Raw genomic sequence first — 19,831 nt, forward strand, 5'->3', positions numbered from 1 at the left:
ATGAACCTGAACTCTCGGCTTCTGATTCCCGCTGTCTGCCCGCTCCGTGAAGAGGGTGGATACAGCCTGAGGACCGCCTGTAAAACTGGGATACAGCCATAGCCATAGGCTGTATCCCAGTTTTCTAGGCGGTCCTCAGGCTGTATCCACCCTCTCAACGGAGGCTGCAGACAGCGGGAATCAGAAGCCGAGAGTTCAGGTTCATACGAACTCGAACCTCGGCCGGATCGCTCATCTCTACTCCTTTTAGCCCTTCTAGGGGTCTTATATAAGTGACCATTTGATCTCTTGTACAGTACACTCCAACACTTAGGTAATGCAGTGTACTTTTGTCTTACAGCTCGTCTATACATTTATGAATATGGCGAGTTCCTCTGATTTTATCATTGTGTCATCATGTAATATGTTTTCTGTGGATATGTATGTGTCTAATTTTTGCATAAACATCAAATTCAGAAGTCAAAACCCGATTATTATACAAAGATGAATATGTGGAGACACTTCTCTTCCTGGCGAAGAAGACTGTTAAGTTCCATATTCTGACTAACCAGTAACGTCTGAGACATAGTGTTATGTCTTTCCTTAAAGCATACTTGTAATAAGAAAAAAAAGTTCGACATTTCAAAAGTTTTCATTGTTTGGAGTCTGAGGGGGAGATTTATCAAACATGGTGTAAAGTGAAACTGGCTCAGTTGCCCCTAGCAACCAATCAGATTCCAGCTTTCATTCCTCACAGACTCTTTGAAAAATGAAAGGTGGAATCTGATTGGTTGCCAGGGGCAACTGAGCCAGTTTCACTTTACACCATGTTTAATAAATCTCCCCCTGAGTGTTCAGACCGCGACCGCGGTCATCCAGGTCACGTGACACAGAGCTGGGAGACAATGTGCTGAGCGCTGACTTCTCCCGGCTTATTCTTCTGATCGTTCACAGGCTAAAAACTCGAACCCCAACTGAACAAAACTTTAAACATGTTTGACAGAGCTGGGGGAGAATGGGCTGGGGTTGATTTTTTGGGGTTCGAAGTCAATGCTCAATGCATTCTCACCTGACCTGTATGCCTACATAATGTAAATTTATAGAGCTGTCCTGCTTACATGTCACAGAGATATGTCCTAAGCTCTGATCGGTTAGAGTTTGAGTGTTTGGAACTTATTAGCTGCTGTATGCCCTGCAGGAAGTGGTGTATTCTTTCCAGTCTGACACAATGCTTTCTGCTGCCATCTCTGTCCATGACAGGAACTGTCCAGAGCAGCAGCAAATCCCCATTAAGGTGGGTTCACACGTACAGGATCCGCAGCAGATTTGATGGTGCAGATTTGATGCTGTGTTCAGTTATTTAGATGAAAATCCCTTGCGGATCTGGTACATGTGAATATACCCTCAGAAAACCTCTCCTGCTCTGGACAGCTCCTGGCATGGACAGAGGTGGCAGCAGAGAGCACTGTGTCAGACTGGAAAGAATACACCACTTCCTGCAGAACATACAGATGCTGATAAGTACCGGTACACTTGAGATTTTTAAATAGAAGTAAATTAAAAATCTATATAACTTTCTGACAACAGTTGATTTTAAAGAAAATCATTTTTTGCCGGAGTATCCCTTTAATGGAAAACTTTTTGCTTACAGTATTAACCCCTTAATGGCAAAGGGCGTATATTTACGCCCTATTGCCGGTAAGGGCATTCAGAGCCTGGGCCGCGCGGCGACCCCGCTCTGAACCGCGGTCCCGGGTGCCGCTTGTAGCCCTGGACCGCAGGTATTAGCAGGCACAGTCTGATCGCTGTGCCCGCTAATACAGTAATCAGATGCAGCTGTCAAACATGACAGCTGCATCCGATTACCGGATTCAGCTTATCCCTGGTGTCTAGTGGCGGAGATCGCTCCCCCGGGACGTTATCCCGGAGGAGCGATCTCCTTGTCTGAAGCCGGCCGGGGACCGCTCCAAGATGGCGCCGTCCCCGACTCGGCACTCGTTTACTTCCGGCTGCAGCAGCCAAAAGCAAACGAGTGCCGATCTCATGGATCTCTGCAGCATATCTATGCTGCAGAGATCTCTATGAGAGATCAAAGCACTTATACTAGAAGTCCCCCAGGGGGGCTTCTAGTATAAGTGTTAAAGTAAAAAAAAAAGTGTTGTTGTCAATAAAAAGCCCCCTCCCCTAATAAAAGTCTGAATCACCCCCCTTTTCCCAGGTCATAAATAAAAGTAAATAAATAAATAAATAAATAAACATGTTTGCTATCGCCACGTGCGTAATCGCCCGAACTATTAATTAATCACATTCCTGATCTCGCACGGTAAATGTCGTCAGTGCAAAAAAATCCCAAAGTGCAAAATTGCGCATTTTTGGTCGCATGAAATCCAGAAAAATTGTAATAAAAAGCGATCAAAAAGTCGTATATGCGCAATCAATGTACCGATAGAAAGTAAACATCATGGCGCAAAAAAACTCACACAGCCCCATAGACCAAAGGATAAAAGCGCTATAAGCCTGGGAATGGAGCGATTTTAAGTGACGTATATTTGTTGACAACGGTTTGAATTTTTTACAGGCCATCAGATACAATATAAGTTATACATGTTACATATCTTTGTAATCGTAACGACTTGAGGAACATGTATAACAGGTCAGTTTTACCATAGGACGAATGGCGTAAAAACACATTTCCCCCAAATAAACAAAATGCGTTTTTTTTTTCAATTTCACCACACATTTATTTTTTCTGGTTTAGCAGTGTACTTTATCCAAAAATTCAGCCTTTCATTGCAATGTACAATTAGTGATGCAAAAAATAAGGGCTCATGTGGGTTTCTAGGTGGAAAAATGCAAGTGCTATGGCCTTTTAAGCACAAGGAGGAAGAAATTAAAACGCAAAAATCTAAATTGGCTCTGTCTTTAAGGGGTTAATGCTCTTCATGTATTGTTGACGTTCTAAACATAATTTTTTTTACACTGTAGCGTTATATGATTATATAGTCTACCTATTACAGACCATTCTCGCTGTTCTGTCTGACCAATATTACCTATGAATATGCTGACTTTAGTCTTTATGTTTTCTTGTACATATGTAGGGTAGTAATTACTGTGATAGGATCGGTTTTGCGTTTGTTGGGAATGTGACTCTCATCTGCCTAAACCGGTACGACAGCCCTGTCCATACATTTGGTCACATTTCTACATTTTCTGTTGAAAACACTTTTAAAGATTATCTATCATTCCGTGAACACCCAATGAAATATAAGCTATAGGCCAAGGGTTTTTCATAATGTTCTGCCCCCCCCAAAAAAAAAATTTTTTAAGTAGAAAAAGATAGGACAGAAAATTTTACTTTTCACAGATATTTTTTAAGTATTGATAAACTAATGTATTTTGATTGCATGTATTGTCCTAATAAAGTCATATCTGCGATTCCAGACACAGCCAACAGACAAAAATGACTCTCTGTATAGACAATTTATACAATTTATAGTCACTATTAGGCTAAGTTCACACCACGTAACAAATCATTAAACAATGGCTGTAGTTGCAAAACCATGGCCGTTATTTAATGAAGTGGCCAAATACATTAATTACTATGGACTCCTGGCCGAAGTGTATACACACTGTATATACTCTGCCCGCGATTCCTTGCGGCCCCACCGAAAATTGACATGCCAGTTTTGTGCTGCTGCTATTCATTGAATAGTACCCGCACAAAGCTGACAGCGCAGAGAATATAAAGTACTGCTCCGGCTGGACTTTACATTGTTGGCTATGGTGATTTGGAATGCGGGCACACCCGAATGCGCCCACATTCCAAATCAATAGAAATGAAGTTCATCCAGCTGGTACTACAGTACCGGCTGGGATGAACTTCACTGACACTTGCCATTTTGTAACACAGCCGTGTCACAGAACGGCTAGTGTCTTAAGTTGTGTGAACCTGGCCTTATACTGTGTATGTTTCTTTCATAACCTTTGGTTTATTCTTTGAATAGTCCAGACAAATGTCAAGCTTTCCAAAGTACTTTATAACTGTTCCAATACTGTTTATGAAGGACGTTATTATGAAAGATGGCCGTCATTTTTATCAAATCCTAAATAATTTCTTTTCCCCATAAAATAACAATGCTGGATAGCGCATACACCTTAGAGGAAAGCTGTCAGAATTGACTGTCTTCAGTGGTTTCGGCCGACTGTCTACACCTTCAATTATTGTCCTCTGGATGATTGTTCTGCCAATAGTTATCTCTCCCATCCTCTCTATACATGTGAACATGCAGCACAGCTAAAAATTCCTGTGTTCTTTAGAGGAGGGGTAAGCCACTGCCATGCAGCTGTGGCGGTGGCTCATCTCTCTGAGAACAAAGGGGTCAGACAATTAAATCCCATTACGCACAACCCCTGAGACTCATGAGTCAGATGTATTCTATATGACTATTTAATTTTGTAAACTATTTCCATCATAAAACTTTGAGTTAATAGCATTACGCAAGCAGAGCCCTTCCGGCTCAGAAGTGGTGAGGTTTGTGGGGAAACTCATCTCCTATTGCAGTAGATTTCCTTGCATAGACTTTCAGGTATAGGCATGGCATATGCAACTGGAGCAAGGCTATATGCTACTGTATGTTAAGGTTGTGGAATTGATCTCTTGTGAAAGTTTTTATTTTTATTGTCACATGCATAAATACTTCTTCTGACTTCTACATCAACATCAGGGCGTGCAGGTCAAATCATCTGTACTGACAGTGTCACTAGGTGTGAGCTTATTAAAATGTACAGACAAAGACCATGGCTGAACACTGAGTACTGAGTGGTGAAGAAATAATGTCAAAGGTACAACATTTACTGGTTAGAAGTGGAGGGAAACCATAGGCTTAAAGGTGAAGTCCCATGAATAAAAAAAACAAAACTTATTTTTAGGATTAGAAAATATTAGTTGCTTTCTCTTAACGACCGCGGGCGTATATTTACGCCCTGCGGCCGCCTCGGGGAGTTCAGAGCGGGGCTGCGCGCTCTGAACCGCTGCAGTCCTGGGTAACGCATGTAGCCCAGCACCGCGGCTATTAGCGGGCATGGTCCGATCGCCATGCCCGCTAATTAAGGATTCAGATGCAGCTGTCAAAGTTGACAGCTGCATCAGAATCCTTTATGCAGCCTCATCCCTGGTTGTCCCGGAGGAGCGATCCTTACATCCGGCTCGGGCCGGGGTCTGCGCAGTAATGGCACTGATCCTGGCTCTGCACTCGATTGCTTCCGGCTGCAGCAGCCAGGAGCAATCCAGTGCCTATCTCATTGATCTATGCTGTATATCTATACAGCATAGATCTCAATGAGAGATCAGTGTGCATATACTAGAAGTCCCCCAGAAGGAATAACCCTAACCCCAGGGGGGCTTCTAGTATAAGTGTAAAAGAAAAAAAAAAGTGTCATTATTAATAAAAAGCCCCCTCCCCTAATGAAAGTTTGAATCACTCCCCTTTTCCCATGTTATGAATAAAAATAAATAAATAAATCAATAAATAAACATGTTTGTTATCGCCGCGTGCATAATCGCCCAAACTATTAATTTATCACACTCCTGAAAAATTCATCCTGTCATTGCAAAGTACAATTGGTGCAAAAAATAAGGGCTCATGTGGGTTTCTAGGTGAAAAAATGCAAGTGCTATGGCCTAAGCACAAGAAGGAAAAAAACGGAAGTGCAAAAATCGAAATTGGCCCGGTCCTTAAGGGGTTAAAGGGGTAGTTCACAAAACAAAAAATTCTTTCAAATCAACTAGTGCCAGAAAGTGCCAGAGAGTTGTAAATTACTTCTATTAAACATTTTAAGCCTTCCAGTGCTTATCAGCTGCTGTATGTCCTGCAGGAAGTAGTGTATTCTTTCTAGTATGGAGAGCAGGAGAGGTTTTCTATGAGCATTTGCTACTAGCTGGACGGTTCTTGTCATGGACAGAGGTGTCAACAGAGAGCACAGTGTCAGACTGGAGAGAATACACCACTTCCTGCAGGACATACAACAGCTAATAAGTACTGGAAGACTAGATTTTTTAATAGAAGAAAATTACAAAACTCTTAGGGTGGTATTACACGAAGCGATTATCGTTCGAATAATCGTTCAATCGGTCGTATTTGAACGATTATCTTTAAGTGTAATAGTAGACAACGATTAAACGACGAACGATTGGTCGTTGGTCGTTTAATAGGTTTTGGATCTATTTTTATCGTTTGTCTTTTACACATCGTTCGCACATCGTTCGTTTGAATAAGATGTCCTTAGCCGTTCCCTGTTCATTCGCAAATTGAAAGGGGAGTGTTCTTGAACTTTGTTGCTCCAATTCAACCGATAATCTTTCCGTGTAGTAAAACGAACGATTATTAGGCAACCGCTATTGCGATAGTTGGAGATCGTTTATCGTTAATCGTTAATTGAAAAAAATCGATTCGTGTAATACCACCCTTACACTTACTGGGACCAGTTGATTTAAAAGATAAACATTTTTGGTTAACTGCCTTTTAAAGGGAGAAGTCTAACCAATTAAAAAAAAATAATAAAAGAAAATAATAAACAAAGTCAACATACCTATCCTTGTATACCGTAGCACCACTCCCAGGCGCTATGGACAGCTGTCGGTGTCCTGCAGTTCTTCCAGCTGCAATGTCCTGTGCCCGGCTGAGTGATTGGGGTGGGACACATTTGTCCTTAGGTTGTTTGTGATATTACAACTCACCCCTATTCATGTCAATGGAACTGAACTGCAATATCACACACAAATTTAGGACAGGTGTGGCACTGTTTCTGGAAGAGAGCAGCCATGTTTTTTAAATCCTGGATAACCTTTTGTGGATAGAATGTTCTTAAAAGAGCTTAAAGAGACTCTGTCAGTAGGTTTATGCTGTTCTATCTCAGGGTAGCATAAACTAGTGACAGAGAAGCTGAACAGAATGATGTTTGACTTACATTGTTCTGTGTAGCTGATCCAGAGATATCCCCCTGAATAACATGGACAATAAGTAGTCCTCTCCATTATGTGCATGAGCCCAGTAGTTCTGGATATTCATGACAAGCAGAAAACTCTGCCCACCAGCTGATGATTGGCAGTTATCTATCCATGCTGTGTATAGACATCAACTGTCAATCAGCAGCTAGAGGGCGGGGGGAGGGGTGTGGCAAGAATCCATTTCTCCTGCTTATTAGGAGAACAGCTAAACAGAATGAAGGAAGCAATACACCGATCTGTTCAGCATTTCTGTCACTAGTTTATGCTGCCCTCATTTAAGGCAGCATACACCTAGCGACAGATTTTCTTTTAAGTATATGTTTACTCATGAACAATTTTATGGTTTAGATATACATTTATTCTATATAAAAATGAGTAACGTAAATATAATTTGTTTTACTTTTGTTGTTTCTGATTAACAGCATATAAAAATATAGTCCCCCATTGACAACTCTGCTGCTTTTAGAGCTAAAATCTCCATCCATTTTTTGATGGCGCAGCAACTTTATAGAACTTACTTCTTATTTGTATTCTGGTAAATATTATACCAGGTCATTTGCAGCAATCTCTCATAGCACTGTAAGAATTATGTTAAAGGGGTAGTGCGGCGCTAAACAATTATTCACTAAATAACACACATTACAAAGTTATTCAACTTTAGGCTATGTTCACACTATGTTGATTTCAGTCAGATCTGTGCACACAATGTTGAAATTTAGTGGATGGCCGCCATATAACAGTAAATAACTGCCATTATTTCAATATAACAGCCGTTGTTTTAAAATAACAGCAAATATTTGCCATTAAATGGCGGCCATCCACTCAATTTCAACATTGTGTGAACAGAGCCTTTCTGTGTTTTTAATCCACTCCTGGTTTTGGTTGCAATATGAGGACCACAATACTGACTGAAATATACGTAGTGTGAACCCAGCCCATTTGTAATGTATGTTATGTTAGTGAATGGCCCCCTTTCCCATGTTTTCCCCCACCCACGGAAGTGTAGTGCTCTATACTCACCTGACACGTGTCGACCCCTGTCCGCCATCTTGCGACAATGATGTAATCTTCGGGCGGCTGGCCGAACCGGTCCGACCGTCCCTCATGCCGGCCGCCCTCTGCCCCGTCATCAGCTGCTCAGCCACGATTGGCTGAGCGCAGTTATGTTCAGCCAATCGCGGCTGAGCAGCTGATGACACGGCAGAGGGAGGCCGGCACGAGGGACGGTCAGAGCGGTTCGGTCAGCCACCTGAAGATTACATCATTGTCGCAAGATGGCGGACGGGGGTCGACACACGTCAGGTGAGTATAGAGCACTACACTTCCGGGGGTGGCGTGGGTGGGGGAAACATGGGGAAGGGGGCCATTCACTAACATAACATACATTACAAAGTTGTAAAATTTAGTAATGTGAGTTATTTAGTGAATAATTGTTTAGCGCCGCACTACCCCTTTAAGAATATGCCTAACTATAGGCTTGTCGGTTATCTCCAGTGCCGACCAGCAAAACTGTAAGAACAGCTCTGGGGTGTAATACACTCTGTAAGTTAAAATATAGACCTGTGTATAAACTATAAAATGGTGTTCACAGGTGCACCTAACCTATATGGATAGATGGCTTAAAGTGGAATGCTGCATATAGATTCTATGGGGAAGATTTATCAAACATGGTGTAAAGTGAAACTGGCTCAGTTGCCCCTAGCAACCAATCAGATTCCACTTTTCATTCCTCACAGACTCTTTGGAAAATGAAAGGTGGAATCTGATTGGTTGCTAGGGGCAACTGAGCCAGTTTCACTTTACACCATGTTTGATAAATCTCCCCCTATATATTTTTAGATTTCTAGGTTAACTTTATACATCTGTTTGTTTGCCCTTGTTGTCATCCAGACAGCAGCCATTGCTCTTTCCTTTTACATGTTGTCGATGAGTTGGGAGATTTAGAGACAGCGGGGGCTTGCTTTGGTACCAAGTCTTCAAGAGTTTGTTCACTTGCTCATGGTTAGTGATCCCATGAAGGTGGTCTTCCTCCTCCTCCTCCTCCTCCTCCTCAGTCTTCTTTATCATTTGAGCAACCTTCATCTCATTGTGCATGCTTTGGAAGAAATGGAGAATGCACTTATGGGCAAAGTCTCTTGCGTGTTCACAGCAAGTCTCATCAAAGATCTTCTGCTCAATGTCGATGTAGTTACTCCAGTAGCGAGTCTGGAGAAAAGATGTTTGATCAAAGCAAGGCTTCAGGGTTCGGGCAAGGAAGGCCAGGATAATGAGGCACAATAGGACGCTCCATCCTAAGGCCTAAATAGAAGGTACAATAAAATACAATATGAAACATTTTGTGGAACATGTGGATCTAAAAATAAATAAAATACAATAAATAAATGGCCTTTATTTGATTGGTTGTGGACTGACCCCTGGAATCCCAACACTTGGGGCTGAGCTGTAACGCCTGGCACAGCCATACACATAGATATGGAACTTTACCTGGACACTTTCATTTTACTGATCAGTGGGGTCCCAGGGGGCTCCCAATAAAGGAATATTGGAAGCCTAAATGATCAATGTTTAAATTTGAGAAAGCCCTATTAATCTAATTGTTAAAGAGAAACTATCAGTAGTTTAGAAACATCTAACCTGCTGATATGTCGCTATAGCGCACAGGGCGCTGAGGATGGAGATGTTTCTTACCTTCATCCTCAGCGCCGTTTCCATTATATTAGCGGTTTATCCCTTATGCTAATGAGGCTTTTTTTTCACTGGGAATGGGACTACTGCCCCAGTGCACCAATCCGTTCCAGGCCGGCCAGGGTAGGATTGGTCTACTGGCGACCCCAGTACATGGAAATGCCTCATTAGCATATGGGATAAACTACTACCCTGTTTTCCCGAAAGTAGGACAGTGTCTTATATTAATTTTTGCCCCCAAAGATGCCCTAGGTCTCATTTTTAGGGAATGTCTTATTTTTCCATGAAGAAGAATTCACATTTATTGTTGAACAAAAAAAATTAAATTTATTATATACTGTACAGTCTGGAGACTGCAACGATCTGCCACAGCAGTTCCTTGACCACTTGTACAGCAGGGACGGTATTGCAGCTTCCGGCCACCAGGGGGAGCTCATCACAGGACACTTGTACAGTACAGCAGGGACAGCGTACATTACGGCGGCTTCTGGCCACCAGGGGGAGCTCATCACATTGTGACTGTGTGCAGCTCTACATCCTGTGGTAAGGGACAGCGGGGATGGTGGCAGGCGATGGGCCTGTTTGATGTTTTGCCTGCACATTTACAAGTGAAGGCCGTGGAAGGGAACATCAGGGTTGGCAGCAGGTTATGGTCTTCATGTCCTGCATGCAGCTGCTCTGCAATGGATGGTGAAGGTAGGGGACAATGGCGGCAGGCTAAAAAGAATCACAGCTGCATGCTCTGGTGTTCTGTTCGGCGGGAAAGCTTCCAAACAAAAACTTTGCTAGGTCTTACTTTCGGGGGAGGCCTTATATTTAGCACTGACTTATTTAAAGGGAATGTCTTATTTTCGGGGCAACAGGGTAATATCAAGGAAATGGCGCCAAGGATAAAGGTAAGAAAATTACCTTCATCCTCAGCTCCCTGTGTGCTATAGCAACAGATCAACAGGATAGATACTTCTAACCTGCTGATAGTTTCCCTTTAGGGTGCCTTCACACCTAGCGACTCTCAGCGTAAATTACGCTGCGAGTCGGGTAGGTCCTGGCAGATCACTTTCACTACATACACGCAGCGCTCTGAACGTATGTATGTAATTCTGCCGACCGCTTAACCCCTTCAGCTGCCACCCGGCTCCTGCTCCGTACTGTATACATTACCTCTCCTCGCTGCACGGGCCCCGGTGTACTGCTCTCCCGCCCTGCCAATCAGTGTGTTGCCCAGCCGCAGCCACTGATTGGCCGGGCGGGAGAGCAGTACGCCGAGACCCGTGCAGCGAGGAGAGGTAATGTATACAGCGGAGTGGGAGCGGGAGCCGGGCGGGAGCTGAAGGGGTTAAGGGGCCGGCAGAATTACATACACGCAGAGGTTGGTCAGACCGCTGCGTGTATGTAGTGAAAGTGATCTGCCAGGACCTAGCCGACTCGCAGCGTAATTTACTCTGCGAGTCGCTAGGTGTGAAGGCACCCTTAATGACTTATCTTATTGGTAGCATGTAAAGCAATATATTCTTAATAAAGCACAGTACATCACTGGTCACTACATTGTACTAAACATGGAGAATCTGTTCACCGGATAGAAGATCAGTTACCTGTGACCAGCATTTCAGATATCTTGAAACAGCTTTTCTTGAAGTGTTATTCCTGATCATGGCGTCATCCTTACAAGGCACCTTGTACAGCAGGATTTCCAATTCTGGTGATGTACCATTTGCAAAGCCTGGAAATTTTTCTGGGTCCACCGAGCCACTAAATGCACAGACAAAACAGTCTCCATCCAAGAGTGTAGTCAGAATCCAGACCACTGGAGCAACCATGGCGCGTGTGAAGACCGAAGTACACATATATCTGAAAGCACAAACTAGATTATTGTCCATATATTCACCGAAGATCCATATGAACATTTTATGACTTGTGATCTGAAAGAACTTTATTTGCTATAGAAAGATATTGTTATTGGCTATAAACAAATTTAGTGGTAAATCCCTTCCCCCACATACCTACCCTACCTACCTTTCATACCAGCCCTGGTTTCCACATCAGAAATCACGAAATTCAAGTTCACATGGAAACCCAAACCTGGTCTTTGCTAGGATTAAGATGTTTTCTAGCAACTTGAGCTTTTCTGCTGTTTTTTTGGCTCATACCTCATCCTGCTCATATTCTTAGAAAAGGAGACCATTACCAGTAACAGAATACAATCTGCATTGTACTATTATATATCTCACCGAGTCATAGACTCAAAGTATTCAATCTATTCAGTTTCTATAAGAAGTAATCTTAGAAATCATCATCTCATATTGTAGGTCACCAAAACCAGCAGCTGCTGGGAAACTGGGAAAACTCGTGTTCCCTATAGCCTGTTGTCTTCCAGAAGCAAAAATCCGTGCTGGACTTGGTTCTTGATGCTCTAAAGCCCAGATTATGGGGGACTAAAGGCCCCCATACACTTTAATCAAAAGAGCCTGAACCCAAAGACCTTGGTGGGTTCACCTGACCCTAATACGTATAAGGACCTCCCAAATCTACCCCAACAGATGATATCAGGGGAGGGAAAGGTCAGGCATTTAAACTGCCCAGCCGTTTTGTTCTCTGGAAGATAAGCTGATACCAGAGATTACCCCTCCTTTATCTATTTAGAACGCCTTCACATTTAGCCATGCCATTCATGTATATGGGCAGATTGTGACAGATAGCTGTTGGCCAAATAAATATTTGACTGACAGCTTAGAAGGTGTATAGGAATCTTAAGGCAATGCTAACTGGGAAAAATATGGAACACTTTCCTCCAAAAAAGTAGAAAATAAAAAATATTAAAGGATATTAAAGGAGCAGGTACCCACAGCAACAACTAGTTACATCTAGTAATATGATGATCTGACTAAAGATCTTGGCTACATCTAGATCTATAGTCATTATAGTTCGAACACAGTTTTATGCAAATGATACATGTTACTGAGGACTTTAGATGCAGAATGAATAGGTTCTCCATTATAAGGGTATGTTCACATTTGTTGCAGATTCTGACTCTCCAGTTCAGTTCACACTATGTAAAAATGTTGTCTTTCATAACAACGGCTGTTTTGTGCTAATAACTTCCCTTGTTTTAAAAAAAATAATGGACGTTATTTGCAGAATGACATAACACGACCGTCACTTTTACACAGTGTGAACCTACCCTCCTATAGAAGTTATTTGGAAAGGTCGGCAACAAATTTTTAACATGTGAACACCCCCTTGTAGAGGTTTGACCTCAGTTGTAATGACATGCCCGGCTCAGTTTACTGGATCCCATTTACCATTAATACACAATATAAACACGTCTCAAGCATCTCTAATGTTTTACAGAACACCGAACCATTCAGAACTGTCTTTACCCAATTCGACGTGAACACTTACTTCACAATAGCCAGGTTTTTCTTTCTTCTGCCGGCGGGTCTCATCCATTCTTCTATCATAATAACCGATTGTCTGTTCACTATAAGACCACATAGAAAAAGGGCAACTGGGGGCGCAAACATAATCCCCATGCCGTAGATCATGTTATATTTAGGAAGACACGGGCAATTAAAATCTAGTGAATTGTAGATTTTAACACTGGCCAGAGCTAAAAGTGCACAGATTCCATTCATCACAGACTCCGAGTTTGACTGGAAGTACTGAAGTACCATCTTAAAGCGATCCATGGCTCTCTGATTTGTTCTCTATTCCAGAATAATGTATACTAAATGTGTAACCCTGCAGCTCTTCTCCTGCTTGTGAATGTATTATACAGGTGTGTCATATAGGTATAGTCCCTAGATGTGAGGATCTATTGTCTTAGAGTAGTTCGGTCTATAGGATGAAGCTTCAGTGAATGCTCTCCTGGTCTGTGATGTGGACGGCGGAGGCTTGTGTAGGTAAATGAGCTAGTCAAATGTTTGCTTTCATGAATACACTGATGGTTCTTTTGAAAGAGAATCGTCTCTTTTTACGGAACAGATTCATAAGAATACAAAACGAATAAGAAAAAGTCATGTTAAAATGAGAAATACTTCAATATTCAGCTTTCTTTATTTATCAATGACTCTTTACATTGTGCCCATAATCTAATATACAGGATAAATGGCAAAAGACTATAGAAATACATTTCTAGAGATATTTTACTTAAAGTGTACCTGTTATGACACAAAAAATAAAAAGGCCCAGCAAATATATTGTTAATGCTTACAATACGTACACTATTCATTATAATTTTGGGCCAACTAACATCACTTTGCTGATGACACAAAAGTGAGCAATAGGGCTGATATTCCTGGAGGTGTCAGTAATATGGAAAATGATTTAGCAATACTAGATAAGAGGTCCAAACAATGGAAACTGCAGTTCAATGTTTCCAAATGTAAAATAGCACACTTGGAAAAGAGGAATCCTCTATCGGAGTATCATATCGGCAGTTCTGTGTTGGCTAAGACTTCAGAAGAGAAGGATTTAGGGGTAGTAATTTCTGACAGCCTTAAAAAGAGTCACCAGTGCAACCAGGCGGTGGGGAAAGCAAATCGTATGCTGGGCTGTATAGGTAGAGGTATAACCAGCAGGAAGAGGGAGATTGTGATCCCGCTGTATAGTTGGAGGGTGCAAGGCATAAAACATATCAGGAAAGACTTAAGGATTTCAATAGTCTGAAGGAAAGAAAGGAAAGGGGGGACATGATTGAAACCTTTAAGTATGTTAAAGTACTAAATAAGGTTCTGGAGAAAATAGTTTTTAGTAAAAAATCTGAACACAAGACCAAGAGGACACAGTGAGAAGAAGGTTGGGGGAAAGATCAGAAGCAACATGAGAAAATATTACTTTACTGAAGGCGTAGTAGATGCTTGGAACAAACTTCTAGCAGATGTGGTAGGTAAATCTACATTAACAGAATTTAAACCTTCCTGGGATAAACATATATTTATCCTAAGATAATAAGAAAGGAAATACTAAAAGGGCAGACTAAATGGACCCAGTGGTCTTTTTCTGCCGACAACCTTCTACGTTTCTATGTTTAATATTCTTCATTTTGTCTCTTTTTTTGTTGTTACTAAAGACAAAATGGCCTTAGTGACATAGCCTTGACTGCAGTTTTCCAGTAAGTGAGACACCTAGTGGTCGATTTTATTATAGATTATAAATAAATAGATTAAGTAAGTTGCAAAGATAAGTATATCACCTTCCTTGCTGATTTTAAAATATTTATTTGTAATGACAGTGCCTATTTAAAGTGTAGCTGTGACAATGAATGCTAACACAATCAGCATGGTTATTCATGGATACGGCCACACCGGGTCCTGCTGTGCACAAGTCATACCGACTTGCCGTGGATATCCAAGCTTCTGGTGGCAGAATGCATTGCATGCTGATTGGATTAACAAATATTATGACAGGTACAATTTTAAAAAATTTTTCTTAACTTAGTTTCTATTATATGAGTTCTTCCAAGTCATTTCTGATGGCACAAAGACAGGCAAAACAGCTCTTCAGCATCCTGGATCTTTGCTTTGTAGACTCCTGTATTACTGGAAGGTTATGTGTGACTTAGGTCAGACTTAATCTTCTTGTTTTGAGTTGAGGTATAGTAGAAATAAATTTGTTCAGTATTTTTAGCCAAGCCCAGGAGTGGGTAAATGGGTATAATGGAAAGATTTTCACCTTTTTTGTTATGGACCCATTCTTGGTTTTATCAAAAATGCACCAAATTTGTTAAAAGGCATGCACTCTTCAATAAATGTGGCGTGGCTCACTCCAACTATCTCCTTAAGGCTATGTTCACACTGTGTATATGTCCGGCCGCATATTTTCGTGGCCGGACATATACGCGGTAAACTCCGGCCGGGGATTTACGCTACTTGCGGCCAGCTATGTACGGAGCGCGAACTTACGCCCGTAGTGTACTTACGCTTCCCGAGCACCCTACGTAGCGATCTGACAGCGATCTTTCACTTGGAAATTTTGGCCTAGCCCGGACACCCCACAGAACCTTTTGGATCGGCACAAAAAGCTAGAAAAATGAAGAAATCACCACTACGTACGGGACCGCATGTTACGCTATGGGCGTAAGTTACGGCATTTTCTCCTCAAACAACGGTCTGGTTCATTTTTTACGGCACCGCGTACGATCCTGGCGTAAGTTCTTATGTAGTGTGAACTGTGCCGCCGTACATCGTATACTTTACATTGTACGCAAACTACGTAAGTCTCCGGCCGCTTATTCACGCAACACGCTACGTCCGGAGACTTACGTAGTGTGAACATAGCCTTAGGCTGGAATAAGATACACCAGTATATATAGGCCATTATGTTCTTGCTCTAATGACACTCTATACTTATCAGCTTTATGGTGGATGTTTATCCTGTCATACATTTAGCTTTCATGATCTGGGAGATCGGCACCAGGTATTGGGGGGCGGCATCTGTACCATTGGTCCACAAACACCAGCGTCTCCATTGGAGCATCAGGGAATTTTCTTCTATCATAAGCTTCCTCTTCTCTTTCCTTTTTTGTCCCTTCAAAGTAATTCTTCATAGACCTATCAGCAAGCTTATGATTGTGCTCAATACACATCTCCTCAAAACACTTCTCCTCCATGTCGCAGTACTTGGTCCAGTAGCGGACTTGCAGAGTTTCATGTGTGTTGAAAAGTGGTATCACAAACCGTGCGATCGCACCAACCAAGATGAGTGTCAGAACTGATATATAACCAATACCCTGAAAGAACAGACCACAGAGTCACTTCTGCTGCATCTAATGGCAATAAAACATCAAGAGATTAGAGATTACAACAAACTGCACTAAATAAACCGCCTTTAAATGAACGGCACTAAAACAGCTCAACAATTTCAAGCGTTTAATTGTTTTAGGGTGTTTCAGCAAGTTTATGCATCACTACTTACCTGTCCTGGTTCCTCCGGTCCACCTACAGGTCTCGGGTGTCCCCTGCAGGATGCAGCTGCCTACACTTCCGAAACAAACTCAATCGCTCATCACTGGCTGTTACGCTGTCCTGTCTCAGTCAGTAATTGGCTGTCATCCTCGAGAGTTGGCCATAGGAGTTGGCTGTCATCCTCCAGACGAGTTTGTCTCGCAAGTGGAGGCTGCTGCGTTCAGCAGGGGCACCAAAGATCAATAGGAGGACAGTGGAGGATCGCAGACAGCTAAATATATATTTCTATTGTTTTATATATAAATTATATATATAAATACCCTAAAGGCAAATTAGGGTATTTAAGGGGTTATCCAGTGCTTGCACATCTTGCGCACTCCCCCAGTGTCCCGATGCAGCCTCTCCGTTGTTCCCTGCTGTCTGTAGCTGCTGTTACTTCCTAGAAGAGCTCATCTTGGAAGTGACAGGCTGCTCAGCAAATCACTAGCCACAGCACTGTTCCACCTCAGTCAGTGATTGGCTGAGCAGGCTGTCACTCCCAAGATGAGCTTGTCTGGAGAGTAGCGGCGGCTACAGACAGCAGGGGACTCCAACGACAGCATTGGGACACTGGGGGAGCCTGGAGAGGTACATTATATGGAAGCATATAATGTTTGTTATGTTTTCTAATATGGCAGCAACTTGTGCGAGCACCGGATAACCCCTTTAAAATGTGCGGCCACCATCTTGGACCAGGTTGGAACAAACTTTGCAGAAACAAACTTTTTGCAAAGCTCGTAACTAATATGGGTTCGTGAAGTTCGGTTTCCTCATCTCTAATTACAATCCAAAGACAGAGCTGGCATGAAATAGATGATAAATGAGATGTGTTAAAAGTTATATTCATCCTTATGTAAATATACCTTGAAAACCTGATTTACTACTATTGTATACTATTACTATACAATTTTTTTTACCTGTGATAAAAATTTGAGAAACCTGGATATTGCTTTCCTGGTTGAAGATTTACGGAGTAGGTCAAAGTTCTTGCAGGGCACTTTAGCCAATAGGACTGATGCTTCATACTGTGGGAAGTCAGCAAATCCCCCAAACTGGTCTGGATCAAGGGTCTCACTGAATGCACAGACTATTGGCTTTCCATCTAGTAAGCAGACAAGGATCCATAGGATGGGCGCTGCCAGTGCTCTGCTTATCATCGCTATGAACATTTGCCTGAAACAATAGAATACTAGTGAGGTCTGTAGCAGACGTTTGCAGACTGTGCGATAAATAGAGATGAATTTTCTATGAAATTGGTGCATATTTATGGTGATTTCTGTATAAAAATATGATGTGTTATAGTTACCCAAGTATGAAATGACATTAGCTGGATGTCATGTGACTAATCCCATCATAGTCTTATAATTGGACAGTTCTGCATTATGGGTCATCCGTCATCAGTAGATGGCAGTATTTTTTCTATTGTGTCACATAAGCTGGTACCAGAGCTGACGTATTGTATAACTTGACTAAGATAGCAGAAAGGGAGACCACCCCATACACATACAGTTGACTCAAGGACACCTACCAGGGTTACCCACTGCCATTCTCTCATGGCTGCAATCACAACAGCAATAGCATAACAGTGTTCATCAGTTTCTTTGAAGTATTATGTGTGTGCACAGCTGTGCAATGGTTAACAAAGAAAAAAACACAATGCTACTCCATTTGCCACGTATACCTGCATGTCAGTTATATAATGGACAGATCCTTAATGCTGTGCTAAATAAATTTAAACCCCATTCACGCCAGCCATACCTCTATATACGTTCCTAATGCTAATGGAATGTGTATAAACGTTCCTGACATGAAGGGGTTTTAATGTGTGTGGGGCTGCTTCAGTGTGATCAGCCGGGCACACATTAATGTCCCAGGGGAGACGTGATCACACAGCTGTCTGTCACTGACTTATCAAGACCCCTGCAGTGTGACCGGTCATCTGTAGGTGTAAGTGATCGGGATCCCCACAGCGATCGCTTAGACCGACAGACAGAAGTTTAATACTTACCTTTCTTCTGTTAGATCGACAATCTTCTCGTAGAGTCTGCCTCAAGCAGACTCTAGGAGAAGATCGCCAATAATACTGATCAATGCTATGCAATGGCATAGCATTGATCAGTATGTGCAATCTGATGCAGTCTAAATACTGTATAAATCCCGTGTGGAATTAAAAAAAATCTTTTAAACACCCCCCCCCCCATAAAAGTTTAAATCCCCTTCTCCCATTATACAAATAAAAATATGTAAAAAAAGAAAACATATTTCGTATCGTAGCATGTGGAATTGCCTGATGTATTAAAATATTTGAATATTTTTCTCGCATCATGAATGGCGTAATGGAAAAGAGGAAAAAAAGACAAAATTGCATATTTTTTTAGTTATACAGTATATATTAAAAAAATGGTAAAAAATGATCATGATTTTTTTTTTTACCAATACCATACCAATAAAAACTATAGCTCATGGTGCAAATAATTATGCCCCAACCAGTCCTGTAGGTGGAAAAATAAAAGCACTGTGGCTCCCAGAAGAGGAACACTGGTCCAATGTGACCTGAACTTCTGTGCATCAATGAACTTTGGTCATGAAGGGGTTAATGACTTATTATAGTAAACCAGACTGAATCACATCAGCAGCCTTGATCTCTAAAAATTGCTATATACTCACCAGGACTTTCTTTAAGTCATAACCTATATGGGTTTTATTATTTTGCTACTACAAAGTAGGTGGTCTGCATAACAGAACCATAATATGACGGAAGGATGGTCAGTCATGTCCTCCACGGAATAATCATGGAATCGCTGCAAAACACAAACCTGACCATTCTTCATACAGATGAGCAGTCATACTGATAAAGATTAATGTTGTGAAAGGAAACATTGTAACATATGCTCATCTCTTCCTGGAACATTTCCTTTGAAAAGATCATCAGAAGCACAAACGCGCATACCATAGAGGCAGAGCATGCAGGCACTATGGGGCCATTGCAGAGAGGCAGCTCCCCATTGGGTGGTGAGAACCTGAGCAGGACTCCCCTCTCCTGGGGAACTGCATTCTTAGCAGTCAAGGACGTTCTTAGTTTATCCAGAAACTTTCAATAGAAGCACATAAGTGCACACCATAGTGACAAACCATAAGGGTGCTATAGGAGCCATCCCTATTGATTGGTTGGTTCCATCCCTATTGATAAGAACCTGTACAGGTCTCCCCTCTCCAGAGG

General features: G+C 41.9%; 1 protein-coding gene across 1 annotated transcript; it reads right to left on the bottom strand.

Moving 5' to 3' along the window:
* Positions 1–8,839: 8,839 nt before the first annotated feature.
* Positions 8,840–13,356, bottom strand: CALHM3 (calcium homeostasis modulator 3). Its single transcript, XM_069981827.1, has 3 exons — positions 13,070–13,356; positions 11,263–11,518; positions 8,840–9,283 (listed from the first exon to the last, which is right to left on the bottom strand). The coding sequence occupies exons 1-3, from the start codon at positions 13,354–13,356 to the stop codon at positions 8,840–8,842; spliced, it is 987 nt and encodes a 328-aa protein (XP_069837928.1).
* Positions 13,357–19,831: the final 6,475 nt, after the last annotated feature.

The sequence above is a fragment of the Dendropsophus ebraccatus genome, chromosome 8, assembly GCF_027789765.1.
Source record: "Dendropsophus ebraccatus isolate aDenEbr1 chromosome 8, aDenEbr1.pat, whole genome shotgun sequence".
In the NCBI taxonomy this organism is placed as follows: Eukaryota; Metazoa; Chordata; class Amphibia; order Anura; family Hylidae; genus Dendropsophus; species Dendropsophus ebraccatus.